Here is a 14,869-nt window from a genome sequence, read left to right on the forward strand (position 1 = left end):
GGACGCTGGAGGTAGACTGAGCAGAGTTCTCCAGAGAACACCGCCGGACTGTGCCATACCTTTGCCAGATCCTGCAACCTATCCCTTCATTTGTAAGTTATCCCACAAAATAAACCTCCCTTTTAACTACGTGGAGTGGCCTTAATAATTTCACCAATACATGGTAATATACTCACTCATAAGTGGATACTATATATAAAGCAAAGAACAATCAGACTGCAACCCACAGAACCATGGAGGTTATATATATATATATATATATATATATATATATATATATATATATATATAGAGAGAGAGAGAGAGAGAGAGAGAGAGAGAGAGAGGGGGGGGGGAGCAAGCAGGGGGGACCCTATGATGATTGTGGCTTATAATAAGTTTTGGTTTTACTCAATTACTGGGCGAGCCTCAATCAAACATTTCACTATTATACTGTATCAAGCTGATAATAGAAAATTAAATTAATGAATTAAAAAAATAAAAAGAGAATCAAAGACTTAAAGAGTACTTAAAATTCAAGTATAGAGATTAAATATTACTCCTAAGATTAATAGAGTGCCAAATTGTTTTTTACTGATGCTCACTGGGGATTCACTGGATCATCATCACAGGACACAAAGCCTTAGTAACACAGAGCAAGTTCTGCATTTTAAGAGATCTGTTGCACTAAAGACAGAATGCCACTAACTAAAGACAGTCTATTTCAGTATTGCTATAGGAATAAAACTCAAATGTTTTTAATCACAGAAAATCAAATATTTGAGGTCATAATAGGTTAACTGGATTGATTTAATCATTCCACGCTATATAGGGAAATTATAATATCACTTTGTACTCCATAAATATGTAACTGTTAATACATAAAACTATAAATCAATCTCAAAACTGAGTAACTATTTCTTAAAAAGAAAGAAACCTATGTTTCTCCCAAACAGGAACAAGGAGTAGCATAGAAACCTAGAGTGAGATGGGAAGTGGCAGAGCTGGGCAGGACGAAGCAAACTGTGCTCCTCTGAGCAGGGACGTGCTACCTGCCCAGCAAACAGCCCTCCAGAGCTGCACAGTTAGAGAAATCACATGGTCAAAACCCAACTCCACTCAGCAGTTTCCTTAGGGAAGCTAGGGTGAGCTCATGCAACCCCAACTTTCTTGGCACATACAAGTGCACCTCTGCCCATTTATAGAAAAAGACAAGCCTCACACACATCACTCTCTCACGTATACAAACAATGTGTGCTTTCTAAGATCAAGCAACTATTAATTGAGACTGTCATTCAGATCACTTTCAATTTCATGTCTGGTAACACCCTTCCATGTGTCACAATATCCACTAATATGTAAAAGTTCTGGAGAGGCACTTCCTACTAACTGTAAAAAGCCCAAATCGGAATTACTTTCAGACATTTTACAGCCAAATCTTGTTATATAAGACATTTACTTTAGCATAACTAAAATAGAATATTTAATTAATGGAAAGTATAGCTTCAACAGCTAACCAGCTTCCTCAATTTCCTACCTCCAAATTCTATACTCACCCTTTCCTCCTGTAATAGACAGTGACCTCTGCAAAGTCAATCCTTGCAAAGTTCTGGCATTTTATGTTCTATTTTACTTCCCAGTTCTTACTCTTTTCCATCAACTTTCAAATATTCAAGTTTCTTTCTTAATTCCATGTGTTTTCACAAAATTTCCTCATTTTACACCTCCACTTCAGCCAACTCTCCCTAAATCTGACCCCAAAATGGTTGGTTATGACTGCTTTGTTGATAAATACAACAGATATTCTCAGTCCTCATTTTGCCTGGCAAATAAAATTAAGATTTCACTCACAGTATAGGAATTTCTCATTCATGGCTCTTTTATTTTGTCCCTCAGCCCCTTCTTCCTTCAGGTCCTCCTAGGAGACCCCCAAGGGCGACTCCAGGAGGAAAGTGAGATCTCAGTGCTCCTAGTGCATGGGCACTGTTGGCTTTGCACGCCCAGTTCTAGCTCTTTCCGGTCCATGCAAGAGCACACAAAGGTTTGTACTAGGTGCACTGTGCATGGTTCCCCACAGCCCACATTCAAAGCAAAGAACCTGGTATAAACACTCAGTAGACGCACAACCGCCTCGATAATTTCACTCCCAAAGCCAAGTTATCACCACCGTAACAAATGTACCATCAAAATAACTAAATGGGCGCTCTATGATTTTTTGGAACTCAGAACATGTCAAAAGTTTCCAAATATCTATATAAGGCCCTGGGTTCACTTCCCACATGTCAGAATGTTCCAAGTATCTGTGCAAGGCCCTAGGTTCAATTCCCACCTTTGCAAAGCAAAACTACTAAAAAGAATGGAGGGAGAAGGGAAGAAAGGAACTCTCCTGAGAATAGTCAACATACTAGAGGAAATTCTATATTCACTTAGATAATCCAGTTAAGTGGAAATGCTGTTGTCAAGCTTTTTAATAATGACAGTTAATAATGGCAGCCAGTTCAGCATTGTATATTTTTTAAATATCCACTTCAAACAAGAGGCAAAACACATTAGAATACAATCATCAAATACCACAAAGATGGTTATGATATAAACTGAAATGATATTTAAATTTTCCAAAAGACCAACCATTTGAACCATCTGGATTTTTAAAACAAGCTGAAATAAAAATCTCAATATTTCCATGATGGACAAAGCTTAGTCCAGTGGTTCCCAACCTTCCCAATGCTGCAACCTTTAGTACAGCTCCTCATGTTGTGGTGACCCCCAACCATAAAACAACTCCATTGCTACTTCCTAACAGTAATTTTGCTACTGCTATGAATCACAGTGTAAACATCTGAGATGCAGGCCATCTGATATGCATTATCTATGAGATGTTCATTTGATCCCCTCCCAAGGGGGTCACGAACCACAGGCTGAGAACCACTAGCTTAGAGGAATAGTCCTCAAGAGATCCAAGGAAGATGGGAACAGATTTATTCTCACCTATGAGTGTACCAAAATGACATCACTCAGACTGGAAAGACCATGAAAAGAGAGTTTCAAGAGGTAACAAGGGGAAGGATTGAAAAGCATCTGCTCTTCTACACCTTAACAGCTGTGCATTACTTTACTGTAGCGCCCATTAAGAACACAGTGTTAAACCAAGAACTCCACATTAAGCCTCAGTGCTTATTAACATAATAAGCTGAACAGGCCCAAACAGAACGCCTGACAACAGAGCCAGGCTAAAATGTGAGTAGCTCTCACCTTATACAGCTGTAGTGTCTGAAAGTGCTGGCGGCGTTCTGACACTCCAGGCACAGCTGAATGGCGCCTGGGTAGTCCTCCTCCTAAGACAGAGCAGAAGGCGGCGTCAGACAGGAATGGCCTCAGACAGCCTGGTGAGAGCACCCCGGGGCTGACAACCTGGCAATATGCCTCTGATCAAACAGCGACTGCTAACGACTGATGACAACACAGCAGAAGCAACTGACCTCAGTCTAAACTATACAAAGAGGAAAACTGCAACTACTCTGCTCCTTCGAATACTGGGTAACAGCTTCCCCAGAGCATGACATACAGAATCAGAGCTGCTTGCCAGGGAGGGTTTTCTCTAGTTGTTGGGTATCTTCTTGTAATGTTTCTAAAAAATGTGCCTAACAGTCTACGTTCTGCTATGGATAATTGATTGATAAATAAAGTGCTGATTGGCCAGTAGCCAGGCAGGAAGTTTGGGCGGGGACAAAGAAAGAGGAGAATTCTGGGTCAGGAGACACTGCTAGCAGCTGCCATGAGAAGCAGATGTTAAGATACTGGTAAGCCACGAGCCACATGGCAACTTATAGATTAATAGAAGAAGCCTAAGCCATGACCATCAGTTTATAAGTAATATAAGCTTCTAAGTGATTATTTTATGAGTGGGCTGCGGGACTGCGAGGGCTTGGTGGGACCCAGAGAGAAACATTACAGCTACAGAATTCTATTCACAAGTAAGTTTCAACTGTTTTACCAAGTGATCAATAAATATTTCTGAAAAAATATTGGTAACTGCATAGCTTAAAACTGAACTATCCCCCAAGGACCCATGTGACAGTCTTGGTGGCCAGCCTGCAGTGCAGTCCTCAAGAAGTAAGGGAACTGGAAGGAAGCAGGTCACTGCGGATGTGCCTCCCCTCAGCACCCCTCTCCTTCCTGGCTGCCAAGAGACGAGTAAGTGACATTTATCTGCTAGGTCCTCTGCCATGCTGGACTGCCTCACCACAGCCTTAAAAACAACAGACCCAAGTGACCATAAACTGAGACCTTGGAAACCCTGAGGGGAAATCTCCCTCTATTCTCTCAGGTATTTGGTCATAGTAATGAACTAATTAACAGAGTAACTTAAGAACATGCTGTTAGCCAAATAGTAATTTAATGTCAAATGTGTATTCCCCATAGATGTCTCAGAGCCTAGTGTAGTAGTTATAGTTTAGCAGTAACACTGGTTATACAGAAAACCACAAAAATATTTCTTTATGCTTGTATTTAAATCTAGCAGATATAATTCAAACACCATGGATGCTAAGACAATGACAAAGTACTTATCCCAGGAAGATCAGGTCTAAGTTTCCATAATATTTGCCACTAGGCTTTATCAAGGCTTACTGTGACTGAGAGCATCAAAGAGAAACAGAGGGCTAGCTTAAGAAACTAATTACTATATGAAATACCAAATATAAGGAAAATATTACTCATTTCAGAAGTCACTTCTATATGTTAATTGTGAAATTTAATTTGATTGTTTGGACAAAGTCAAAAGCCTAAAGCCAGCATGCAAAGACTACTACAAAGTAAATGTTTTCCCAAACAAACTTCATTTTCCAAATATGTCAACAAAAAAGGCTTGGCTGAGTGCCTTTCCTGTTAAATGTTCCCCTTATGGCAGATAACAATCAAATTCAGTCAGAATTTTGTCCTCTATTATTTTGTGATATTAATTTAGCATCAAGAAATTTATAAAGTTTGTTAGCTTACCTCTAGCATTTCACTTAAGCGTATGTCGGTTCTTTGCTGAAGAGGAAAAAAATCAAAGGTCAAATCTGTTTCAACTCCGAAACTATTATTTTTTTTTAAGATTTTTTTTTTATTTAAATTATGTGTACGTAAGAGTGGGGCAGTATAAGCACGTGAGTGCAGATGCTTGAAGAGGCTAGAGGCTCTGGACTCCATGCCACCTAGAGTCACAGGCAGGTGTGACCCGCCTAAAGTGGGTGCAAGGAATTGAACTCAAGTCTGCTAGAAGAGCAGTTTAGGCTCTTAATTACTGAACCATCTCTCTAGTCTACAAGTTTTAATTTTTAAAAAGTGATTCATACATACCAATGTTTTTATGGTTCTCAATGACTTCAGAAGTCCAATCAGCAACTGACGCTTCCTTTGATTTGCAAGAAGGCCCAAGCTGGCCTGAGTAAAACCTTCCTTCGCAATATTCAAGTGTCTGAGGATGGGAACAACAGCGTGAGAACTTCCTATATGACAGGAGTCCTATGCATACACAGCAGTTAGGCAAGCAGTAAGCTAGAGGCCTAGGTTACTACTGGAACGAGGAGCGCCACTCACACATGGTGGGCGGACTGGTGCCAACCCATCAACTGCTCACGTCCATGGTAAACAAAGTACAGCAATTAAGAACAGGCATCTCAAAACTGCAAAGGTTGACAGAATCATCTTATTATTTGTAAACCTAGTAATAAAAAAAATCTGGAACTGATGTAGTGTTTGTTGTTTCTTTTTCTTTTCTTAATAATGTTTCTATTGTATATTACAAAAAGGGCCTATGGGGGGGGCGCACTGGTTCTTCACTACAAACAGTGGGAGTACTAGTTTCATCGATTTTTCTAACCTAAAAGGAGATCTGTGGGTATTCGGCAGGTTTAGATTACATGTCTGCTTACTGAAAGGTACTCTACATATTATGGTATCAACAATATCAACAATACCACAGGATCAACAAGAGATCTCACAGCTGCTCTTGAAATAGTTGTGAGCTTAGCAAACAAACTCATAGAGAGCAATACCTCCTCCCATTTGTGCAGATAACAGCAGCCAGCTGAAGACCTGTCTGCAACGATGTCACTCTTTCAAGCTCCTGTGCCAAGAGGAGACAAGTTATGGTCTCAGGCATTTGCTATCTTCCTACTCATATGACACTCTAGCAAAGACTCTAGTGTTTTCAAAGAAAAGCCGGCTTTGAAAACAAACTAGTAACAAAGATACTTCAACTTGTTAAAACATTACATGAAAATTAATTTAAAATACCTACTTCCAATTGATTTCCACAATGACAAATGACAAAACATTTAGTCAGTATTGGAAGGAAATCAAAACCCAATCTGTTTCAGGCAGGAATACATACCAATAATATATCCATTTATGTATGTTTCTGCCCAACAAAACTTTACAATGTAATTAAGGATATGACAAACCTGATTTCTGTTTGCTAAGGAATTTCCATGAATTTTGAAAGCTTTTCATTTCTTTTTTTCCTCCCTTTTCAATATATGTGTGCACTATGAGAAATTGTGATGCACAAAGAAGCCAGGGGACATCGGATGTCCTGCTCTGTCACTCTTCCATGGTCCTTTTAGACAAGGACTCTCACTGAACCTAAAGTGAGGCTGGCAACCAGAAAGCTTCTCCAAGTCCCACAGCACTGGAGTTACAGGCACACATATAAACACACCCAACTCCTCGCATGGGTACTGAAATCTAAACCCATGCATATGCCTCAAGCATTCTTATCCAACAAACCTTCTCTCCAATTTAAGGCTCTCTTTTTCTTGTGAGGACAGAGATCCAGCTATACAGATCGAGTTCCAATAGCAATGTACTTTCACAATGACCCAGATTGAATTACCAATGTATACAACTGACACAAAGTTCATGAAAGCAATTTTCATTGGTTCTTCTATACTCAATTTAGTAAAATGTCACAAATGTACACATGCACACATGTGTACACATGTACACACTATACTGCTATAGAATACAGACAAAAGAATAACTTTTGTATATCTTAAGTTTCAAGTAAGTCACTCAACCAATTTTAAAATTTTACTACAAGTGGCAAAGAGTTTCCTACCTTTACATAAGCAGGTTGTTTTTCAAGAATCAAATCTGCTACTTTTTTGGAGACCTACAAGAACATAAAATCAAACAGAAGAAATAATGAAAACCCCCTCACACTTTCCACTATATTATATGCTTCAACTTTAGCCAGTAATACAATTCTCTGTGATAACTGCTAGAACAGTGTTAGAATGATCACCCTGTAAACAGTTAGCTAGGCTATGAAGTAAGGACAAATTAGCATAGCAGCGACACAAGACATAATCTCACTAGAAACTCAACGAAGGGCCCTATGGCTGTTGGGAATATGTGCTTCCTTTTCTGACTTAACAAACACCAAGAAAAGCACAACCATTTTCAAGGGGAAGGGTCTGGTTTAGAAAGATGAATGAATTTGTTCAGATAAAACTTAATTAACTGAGTTTACAGAGATAATTCATCTGTGGGGAAGAGAAGCTGCTTGCCACTTACACCACATTAGAAAATAAACAAGTCACTTCTTGCCCTACTTTGAAAAGCTAAAAATACATGGGTTTCTTCATCAGTTTGTTTGGGTTTGTTGTCTAATTGAAAGACTATGAAGGTTTTCTTCTCCAACTCCACAAATAATATTAATGTGCACAGGTTAATAATATAATGATTTTGAACTCAAGGCTCTTAAACTTTAGGAGCCTTTGCAACTACACATAACATCTAGTGCCAAGCTTGGGCCAGGCAGGTACTTAGTGGGTGCACAGTTAGCTCCCCTTCCCCGGCCATATGAGAACAAACTTTGAAAGATATTAAATAACTCCATTTACCCTTTAATGTTTGTTTAATCTGCATATAACAACTTTGAAGTGATGTAAACTATTTTCTACATACACTGACTGTTTTTGTCTAAGAAGTATTTCATTAAAGTTAACACAAACAAGCTTTAAACAGCTTTAGACCAGATAGTGAAGGAACCTCAAAGTTAATCCTCAATATTTTTTTAACAATTTTAGACAACACAATTCCCGTAAGAAAGTGTCAAGGAGGAGCCATAAGAAAATGAAGCTGAGAAGCTCTAGCTCTACATCACTAATCTCCACATGGAAATGTGTACAACATGCAGAAAGAGCCCTTCCAATTTTATCCCGCCGAGTTCACAAGGAAGACTATAGGTATAGTTACTGTTCATCTGCACCGTACACACCACTGCTACCCTACCCCCAACAAGACCTCCTAGCACTGTGTGCAAAGACAAGAGCAGCATTTATTTCCTTGACTTGGAGATGTGTTAGTAATAATCATGTGTTAAATCCAAACTCTAGCTGAAAGTAATTACAAGACCACTGTATCATTAACTAATCTTCCAATGAACTTCATAAAAGTTCAGCTTCACACAAAGGAAGTATACAATAGCAGAACTTCATAGAATTAAAGGAAATGTGAGCCCACTGTACAAGTAAAACAAGTCAGTGAAGTTGGGCGAGCTGCCCACTGTCACAGTTACACAGTGACAACTATAACTTTCTGATTCATGGGTCTACATTCTCTTTACTGTATTTCAACTGAAGTGCGACTTTTACTTTGAGATTAAGGGATGTTCCACTACAAAATCCTGCATAGGGAAGTCATATAGACAAGGCAGGCCCCTACAGGTGCCTCCTAATCTGGGGGTAAGCTCTAAAAAACCCTTTGAGTACATCCTGGAACTAGACAGAGCCTCAATCTCCAAAAGTAAACCTATCAAAGCAACAGCAAGAAAAGTGCAGCAACATAAAACAATACAAACATGTCACTGGATCATGACAGACAACAGGATGTGTATATATTAATCTATAGTATTTCTCCGTAAACACTGCGTCTGTTTTCATGTACAGCTTCACCAAAACAAATGCTTTTACTTACTGCAGCTTGTTGTTGTTTTAATTTGTCTCTGTACTCTTCCAATTCTTGCAGATTGAGAACAGGTGGAAGCTTCTATAGCAAAAATAAATAAATAAATAGATAGATAAATAAATGAGTAAATAAATAAATAAATTTAGAAACTAAGCAGTTAAACAAATTCAGTTTCCTTTCCCAGAACACTTCCAACTAGAGCGCTACAAAGTGGACATGCGACAGTGGCCCATCCCACTGTGCTCCAGTGTCTGCACCCCTCCCCTCCCTCCCTCAACTCCAGTCACCAAGCCTACGGAGCTACTTCTACTTCCACCTGTCCAGTCTTGCCACACCCACTGGTGCTACTCTCCCTCCAGGAAGCCAGACCCCTCCAAACCCCAACAGGGAGTGTTTACACTTGCCACAAGAAATTAACAACAAATTCTAACACTGATCCCTCATTCTATTTGCTACCCTTAATTGTAAGAAATCTCAACACAGACTTTTGCCTCTGGAATATTATGAATAAACAATACTACAGTGACAAGCAACACCCTGAATTACGTCAGCATGGAGAAGCAGCAAGAGAACATGCAATTGCATATACTGGGAAACAGATTCCAAGTTTAAACTCATTTTGCTACTCTGACTTCTCTTTTCTTTCTTTCTTTTTCTTTTTCTTTCTTTCTTTTCTTTTTTGGTTTTTCAAGACAGGGTTTCTCTGTGTAGCTTTGCACCTGTCCTAGATTTCGCTCTGTAGACCAGGCTGGCCTCGAACTCACAAAGATCCTCCTGCCTCTGCCTCCCGAATGCTGGGATTAAAGGCGTTCCTATGAGTTTATACTGTCAGCATTCAGTTTTGTACAAAAGGCTTTTCAGCACAATACATAGTCATGATCAAAAGAGTCGGTGCCCTAGCTAAGCTGGAGTGGCAAGGTCACTCAAACCTAGGAGCTGAAATCAGTCCGCACACCTAGAGTCAGGCCCTGTGTACAAACAAAAAGTCCTACATAGCTTTTCTAAGCATTTATTTTATATCTTAAACAATTAAATTTGAATTTCACTTTAGCCAGCAGTTTCTGAACATATTAGGTAATGTGGAAAACAGGAGAAGCAGTATTACAACCTGCTGCTCACTAGCCATGAAAGCCCAAGGCACACAAGTGCTTCCTCACCCAGCACTCTCGTGCTCTACTTAGTATAACATGGGCTGACAGCTTCCTAAGTTCATACTGTGATGATCACAGACCCATTAGTGTTATGAAGAAATACTAGTTCCCTCCAAACTTCCAATCTCACAAAGCCATTCCTATGCACTGAGAAAATAAGCCTTAGATGTGTTGTAATCAAAGTTTCTTTTTACCTCCAGCTCATATTTAACAATATCAAATGGGTCCGCAGAAAAATAGACTTGCTCGATACTATTAATTAGCTCTTGTTCAGCTTGAGGGTCGCTCGGCTGTTCTCGAAGCTCCCTGAATTCCTCCTTTAAAAAAAAAAGTCATAATTATAGTATGTATAACTGTTCAAATCCCACCTACACAGAACAATGACCTGTGTCTCCAGTCATGCACCTCTGAGAGCCATTCTGACCAAGGACACAAACTAATTAGGAACCAGAAAACTAGGAAATAGCCAAACACTAAAACACTGCTTTTCTACTGGAGAGGAAGAAAGAATTCCAATTGTATTCTGAATTGCTCGTATGCCAAAAAGGTTAAAAGAACTTAATGTTTAAGAGAAGAAATGCAAACAACTCCCTGAATCTATCACAGGCACGTATCACAGACTCACATTTTATCCCATCAATAATATTCTGTGATCTGTCTAATCACACATAACAAAACACCTTCTCAATGACCTCTGGGACACAGTCAGCACCGGAACCACGGCAGCCAGCATCTAACTCTACTAGGAACCAGAGAGGGCAGCTCAGAATCACTGGCTCAAGCATAGGTTTCAAACATCACGCTGTGTTCTAGGATGCTTCCTTCAACGTGTACTAACACTGCAATTCAGGACCTGACTGTGTATCAAAGCTGAGTATTAGATAAAAGGCCTTCTTTCTCATGATCCAGAATGAGGCCTCCATAGATGTCCTCTAAAGAAGTTTCATAGACAGATGCCTCCTATTTCTAATACAGTGTTCTTATGCTATGCAATTTCATTGAATTATTTTGACAAACCCTTGGTTAGCTGAAAACTTCCTCAATTTCTCAACATCTACTTCTTTCCACACTGGCTAATCAAGATACTATGCTAAGCTAGGTATGGTACACATGCCTATAATCCAAATACTTGGAAGGCTGAGGCAGCCTGAGCTATCCAACAACACTGTCTAAGAAAAGCCGTCACACACAACAGCAAAACAAAGACACTGTTTTTAATTAGTTCTTTGAATATTCCACATAATGTATTTTGATCTTTCTCAGCTCCCCACCCCTCTTCCCAGATCCATCCTTTCTTATCTACCTGCCCAACTTTGCATTCTCTTTATATTTGAAGCCCATCAAGTCCAATTTGTGTTTTGCAAATATCCTTAGACGTGGGGCCTCCTGACAGACCATGGGCTACACTCTTAAGAAAAACTAACCCTCCTCCTCCTGACAGCTATCAAATGCCAAAAGCCCCTCAACTATAATAAACACACAACTTAGTCATCCAACTTTTCAGAGTTAATATCAAATATATTTAAGTACAAAAAGAAGCAATTGTTTAAAAAACTTACAATCATTAACATACTGTTTAGCAAAACTCTTAATGAATCATCACTAAATGTGTTTGCTTGTTTGTTTACTTGGAGGGTGTGCCACGGCACACCTGCAGGACAGGAGGCGACATGCAGGAGTTGGTTCACTCCTTCTTCCACATGGATCCCAGAGCTCTAACCCAGCCTACCAGCCTAAATCATCACTAAGTAAGTCTACAAAATCGTTAGACAATTTGTAGCCAATTAAAGGACACAGAGTGATGTTCTATGATTTATTGTGGGCATACTTTTTACTTATTAAAAATAATTTGCTTGAATGTTAAGGCATAACATTTTATATTTTTTATTTTATAAACTAAGAATTAATTCCTATTGTAAATTCAAGCTAAAAGTGTTAGAACACTATGTCAGAAATTTAAAAGAACAATGTAGTATTTAAATTTAAAATCATACTACATTTGAAAGTAACAAGAGAACACAGGAATAAAAAGCAAGCCTGTACACCAAGCTCAATTTATAAAGCACTCTAACAGAAAGGGCCAACAATATGAGTACTCTGGACAACAGTATGTGATAGGCACCATGAGCACAGCAAGAAATCCAGCATCCTGGGACTGAGAAATTGCTCAGTTGCTAACAAGTTTTCCTCATAAGCATGGAACTTGAGTTTAATTCCCAGAACCCACAGGGATAGATATTTGCACCTGTAACCTCGGCAGCAGGGAGGTAGAGACAGGCTAATTCCTGGGCTCTCCAGCCATCCCACACAGCCTATTTAATACAGGCCGACATCCAAGCAAGAGATCTGGTCTCAAAAAATACGGTGGAAGGCTCCTGAAGAACAACAAAGTTTGGAGTTTGGCCTCTGGTTCATACCCATGTGAACATTTACAAGCACCCGAACACAAACACACACACACACACACACACACACACACACACACACTCTCTCTCTCTCTCTCTCTCTCTCTCTCTCTCTCTCTCTCTCTCTCTGCAACTTCTGGGGTAGTAGCAGATGGGAAGGGGAAGTTATTTGCAACTCTAACCCACTTAGCACCCTGAACAGTGAGTGGTGTTCAAATCTGACATAGGGTATGTGTGTGTGTGTGTGTGTGTGTGTGTGTGTGTGTGTGTTCCACACCACCTGTGGAAGACAGGCATCTTCCACTCATTCGATACAAATATAAAGTGAGAGGGATGGAAAGGAAAGGGACTCAGAATTCTCTAGCAAACTTCCCTCCCTTAAAGGGACACAGGCATCTGAAATGCAAGCCTCAGGAGGGTGATGCTGCCTAAGCACCACAAACAAATAAATGCAGTTGGTACCATTCAAAAAGAAATGTTGCACATTACAAAATTAGTAACATTAGAAACTACCATTTGTAGCTAAGCCAGAAACCCAATACATGAAATGATCAAAGGTATCATCTTAAGGGTTTGATTGGCACCAGCACACGACACCATGCTGATGCTCTCCAGCAGTCAGTACCGGTGGACGACCTGAGGCCAGGGACCCTCTGCTTTTAGTTGCATCTCTAGAACCTTGGAAATCTGATTTAGCCTCTTCAAACCTACACTTTTAATTTTTCATCTGTTTTAAAGTTATTAAAATTGCCAAAGGGAAAATGTGATTTCATTTAAAAATATCTCACAAATGTACATTTCAAAGTGTGATGAATTTAAGCTCAGGACAATCTGTATAAGTGCAAAAGTGCATCTCCTCCCTGGAGATGACTCCGTCAACATCAGAGAACACAAAGAACTACCATGGCACACTTCATACTCTAATGCAACACTCCTAAAAGGGCAGTGATGAAACCAAGCCAGGCGGGAAAAGACACAGAACATACAATGGAGGACTCCATCCAAACCAAATACCCTGATATGCCACTGTATCCCAATAAAATAGCACTCCTTTCAGTCCATCTAGCGAGCGCCCTGTGAAACACACAGCTGAGCTCATTCAGACTGTTCAAAAGCGACTGTCTCTTGTTCCGCTGCATGTGCAGCCGTCCGGCTCTGCTTCCACCTACTCACTCCCTAAATGCTTCCTCGGCGCTAGGCTGCATGCTCAGTCAGATCCCACACTTCAAACTGCAACTGCTCCTTAGTCTTCACCACTGTGCTCTGCAGCGCCAGGCTTCACAGCACGCCGGTAATTACAGATCAAACTATATTCAACAGTCAACTGTATTCAAATGGAATAGGAAACAAAAACAGTTTTGGTAGGCAACATGGTCCATAAACTCTTAATGCCTCTATTAGCAAGAAATAACAAAAGTATTAGATGACTTGGGAGTATTTTATGTATGCAAATGAGAAAAATAAACAGAAAAAGCTGTATTTCATAGCTTAATATAACTGCTGCATAATTCTGCTAGAATTAAAAACTCACTTCCTAGCATTGGAGATGTATAAAAATATGCAATTCTTTATCTAAATCAGAATCTGACAAAGTAATTTATAAGTGTGAGATAATACTTTATACACAAAATGAACAAAAGACTTCCTATAAAAAATTTTAAGGCAAACTTGAGAAAAAATAGAACCAAATAAAATTCTTCATGGCATATCAAAATATGTTAAGAGAAAAGGTTACAATAATGAGATAGTTAAACTAAGTTTAGAATTAAATAGTTCATTCTTGCCAGTTGTTTATTATTAATGAAGTGTTTAAAGGATTTATTTTATAGCAAGTGTTCTGGTTTATAATATATGATTAAATGAGTATTAAGATTAATGTAGTGTAAATGCTCTCTAAAATGTGAAAATCCAAACCTAATCTGCCAACAAGGCTATATATAAAATGCAACAACACTTAGCTAATCACTAAAATACAGAAAATGTACATCAATGCACCTCAGAATTAAAGCTAGAAAGGAACAATTAAAGTCACAGATTTAAATGCAGACAGAGGAGGCGAACACAGAGGAGGCGGCAGAAGAACAAACCAGCTCGCCCCACACTGCCATCAGGAGCTTGTGAGCCCTGTTCCATAAGCTCCACAGCCTCCTCTTGCTCAGTCTAACAGCTAACATCTAACAACAGCCATTTTATTCTCCACATGTAAAACTCTCCTGGAATGACAGCAGCCAGGGGTGAGTGAAATTCGGCGCCGGCACAGCCGCCCTAACTGGTTACTAAGAAGGGACCATGAACAAATAAACAGCCAGGAGAGGCTGAGCAGAGGGAAGGGCAGAGACAAAAGGCACGGAGGCACAAGTGCTCTCAACCTGACAG

The 14,869-nt window shown here is 39.6% G+C and overlaps 1 protein-coding gene across 1 annotated transcript in view; it reads right to left on the reverse strand.

The window, feature by feature from the left end:
* Vps50 (VPS50 subunit of EARP/GARPII complex) overlaps positions 1 to 14,869 on the reverse strand; it is a 116,357-nt gene that overhangs the window by 88,821 nt on the left and 12,667 nt on the right. Inside the window, exons 3-9 of the mRNA XM_036180518.1 lie at positions 10,283 to 10,405; positions 8,947 to 9,018; positions 7,085 to 7,138; positions 6,021 to 6,091; positions 5,323 to 5,440; positions 4,978 to 5,013; positions 3,232 to 3,314 (exon numbers count right to left, since the gene is read on the reverse strand). Of these exons, the coding sequence (XP_036036411.1) occupies positions 3,232 to 3,314; positions 4,978 to 5,013; positions 5,323 to 5,440; positions 6,021 to 6,091; positions 7,085 to 7,138; positions 8,947 to 9,018; positions 10,283 to 10,405 (557 nt within the window). The remainder of the gene's footprint in view (positions 1 to 3,231; positions 3,315 to 4,977; positions 5,014 to 5,322; positions 5,441 to 6,020; positions 6,092 to 7,084; positions 7,139 to 8,946; positions 9,019 to 10,282; positions 10,406 to 14,869) is intronic.

The sequence above is a fragment of the Onychomys torridus genome, chromosome 3, assembly GCF_903995425.1.
Source record: "Onychomys torridus chromosome 3, mOncTor1.1, whole genome shotgun sequence".
In the NCBI taxonomy this organism is placed as follows: Eukaryota; Metazoa; Chordata; class Mammalia; order Rodentia; family Cricetidae; genus Onychomys; species Onychomys torridus.